General features: G+C 52.9%; 1 protein-coding gene across 1 annotated transcript; it reads left to right on the top strand.

The window, feature by feature from the left end:
* Window positions 1-1,893: 1,893 nt before the first annotated feature.
* On the top strand, window positions 1,894-2,343 carry LOC125518349 (UDP-glycosyltransferase 73C4-like). The gene has a single exon (XM_048683223.1). The coding sequence runs from the start codon at window positions 1,894-1,896 to the stop codon at window positions 2,341-2,343; it is 450 nt and encodes a 149-aa protein (XP_048539180.1).
* The last annotated feature ends 709 nt before the right edge of the window (window positions 2,344-3,052 follow it).

Genomic DNA, 3,052 nt, shown 5'->3' with positions numbered 1-3,052 from the left:
TCGAGTACATCGAGGGCGGCAACACGCCGCGCCTCGAGTACCCCGCTCCCCCGTCCTTCCCACGCCGCCGGGGAAGCTCCTGGACCCCGAGGCGCATGGAGACCGGGGGGTCCTCCTCCTCGTCCGGCGGCTCCCCCTGCCTCCACCTCCGCCCCTTCAAGCCGGAGCCCCAGGGCACGCCTGTCAGCGCGCGCACCCGCAGCTCCGGCATCCGCATCGGTGACAACGCCTCCCCCACCGGCCGCTTCGTCCTCGTCGAGCCCAAACCGGAGCCCGGCCTCCCCGCGGAGTACGAGGAGATAGCCCGGCGTGGCTTCTCCGACGAGGACGCCCTGCGGTGGGCACGGGACGACTACCTCCGCGACGAGATGGTCCGGCAGCGCCGGGCCCTGGAGGAGATCGCCGTCCGCAAGCGTGGGCGCGAGGACGAGCACGGCGTCGTGGTCCTCAACAGCGACGACGACGACGACGCCCCCGGACCGTCCAACCCGCCGCGCCAACCGGGGGAGGGATGCAGCAGGGACGGCAGAGGCGTCGGCGGGGGCGACGACGGTGACTACACGTGGTTCTACAGCCTCCTCGGCATGTAGAACCGCGTGGGCGGGCGGCGAGGGAGACGGCGAAGGTAGCCCGCGGTAGTTTTTCCTTTTTTCTGTAAAATATGTTTAAATTTGAACGAACTCGAACATGTTTACGTTGTGTTTGCGCCGAATTTAAACATTTTCAAAACCCATGGGGAGCCGCGACTGGGGGGCATCCCGCCCCCAGTGCGCGGTTTAGCGCCGGTGCGCCCCAGGGGGCGATTTTTTGCCCCTCCTGGGGGGCCAACGGCTGGAGATGCCCTTAACACCTGAAGTTTCATTGTCGCAGCTTTGAGCTGATTGGGTGATCAAACTGCTTTCGTAATAGAAATGGCTTCAATATTCAATTCCTATTTTACTTTATCTTCGCACCTGTTTTTCTTACTATCCTGTACAAAGCAATGTGTAAGTTCAAACTTCATCATATGCTTTGTTTTGCAAAGAGCAGACCGCGGAGAAGAACAAAAGTCAAAATCTTTTGAAAGAAAACTCATATATTATATCAGACCCTACAAAGTAAATAACAGCTTGATCTGGCCATTTGGGTTGTTGCTGTTATTTGTGCCCTCGCCATACAGCAGTTTCAGGTAATTTATTGCTGAATTTTATTTTTCGAGATACCATTATTTCCTCTTAATTATGTTCTTCAATTTCGTTATATGACCGACTAAGACTTTGATGTCTTTGCACTTTGCAGCCTATTTGGGGTAGAGCTTATGACGGCACCGGCACACCGAAGAACTTTTGGTACACTTCTCTTGTTAGGTGTTACATCTGTGAAGTAGAGAAAGTTATGAATGATAATAGTTCTTCTGAAACCATCTAAGCTTATTTATAGGTACATATGTAGAGAGTACAAATTCAGAAGTTATATGCTCTGCTAGTATAGATTTCTTGGAAACAGATCATCACCTTGGATGCTTTGCTCACTCTAATTAAGATCTAGCTGATTCTTCCATCCAATTGTCTCTTGCTCTCTTTCAAATAACATCTGGGTTTGACGAATATGCAGTTCGTACGTGCTTGCATTCTTCAAAATTCCTGGACGACGCCTTTCTTTGAGTAACCCGGGCGTGCACGTGATCCTATCTAAAACACACATGCATGCGCTCGCGTGCTCGCTCGCTCGGTCGGTCGACTTGACTTGATTTGGCACGCGACGTCATCAAATCAAATCGGGAAGAAACAGCCTTCGATCCTTCGCTCACAGCAACTCAATTCTACGCTTCGCCCGCTAGTTTTTTTTTTCTTTCTAATTTGATGAGGGTGGGCGCCGCCGGAGGGGTGGGACGAGCGCGTGGGGAAGAGGGGGATGCTCCTACGAGAGTGGGCCCCGCAGGCCGCGATACTGGCCCATCCGGCCGTGGGGGCGTTCCTGACGCACTGCGGGGCGAGCTCGCTGCTGGAGGTGGCGTCCGCCGACGTGCCGATGCTGACATGGCCGTTGGTGTGCGACCAGTTCATCGGGGAGAGGCTGGTCACGGACGTTCTCAGGATCGACGAGAGGGTGTGGATCGGGTTGCAAAGCACGTGGGACGACGAGAAGAAGACGGTGCCGGCGGAGGCGGTGGCGTGTGCCGTGGCGAGATTCTTGGAGCCTGGAGGGACGGGGGAGGTGGCAAGGGGCAGAGCGCTGGAGCTCGCCGCCAAGGCTAACGCGGCCGTGGCGGAAGGAGGCCGTGACCGCCATCCCACCGTCGACCGCCGGGATTATCACCTACTCTGCCGCCGCAGCCCGAAGGTGGGAGGCGGAGGTGGATGATAACCCACAAGTATAGAGGATCGAAACAGTTTTCGAGGGTAGAGTATTCAACCCAAATTTATTCATTCGACATAAGGGGAGCCAAAAAATATTCTCAAGTATTAGCAGCTGAGTTGTCAATTCAACCACACCTGGAAACTTAATATCTGCAGCAAAATGTTTAGTAGCAAAGTAATAAGATAGTAGTGGTAATGGTGGTAAAAGGTAACGGTAGCAAACGTAATATTTTTGGTGTTTTGTAGCGATGATAACAATAGCAACGGAAAAGTAAATAAACGAAGAACAAAATATGGAAAGCTCGTAGGCAATGGATCGGTGATGGAGAATTATGCCGGATGCGGTTCGTCATGTAACAGTTATAACATAGGGTGACACAGAACTAGCTCCAATTCATCAATGTAATGTAGACATGTATTCCGAATATAGTCATACGTGCTTATGGAAAAGAACTTGCATGACATCTTTTGTCCTACCCCCCGTAGCAGCGGGGTCCTATTGGAAACTAAGGCATATTAAGGCCTCCTTTTAATGGACGAGACTTGCCTGCTCCCCTCCCGTGTGCCCATCCGTGTTCCCGCATACGTGGCTTGATTTGATTGGAACAAAATAAGGCCCGGTCCCACCCCTTAAAATCAGGGGGGGAGATGATTAGATTAGAAAGAAAAAAGAAAAAAAGACAGCCGTTGGATGAGGTGGGAGCACGGATGGG

The sequence above is a fragment of the Triticum urartu genome, chromosome 7 (genome assembly GCF_003073215.2).
Source record: "Triticum urartu cultivar G1812 chromosome 7, Tu2.1, whole genome shotgun sequence".
In the NCBI taxonomy this organism is placed as follows: domain Eukaryota; kingdom Viridiplantae; phylum Streptophyta; class Magnoliopsida; order Poales; family Poaceae; genus Triticum; species Triticum urartu.
This window is presented reverse-complemented; position numbering and strand designations above follow the sequence as displayed.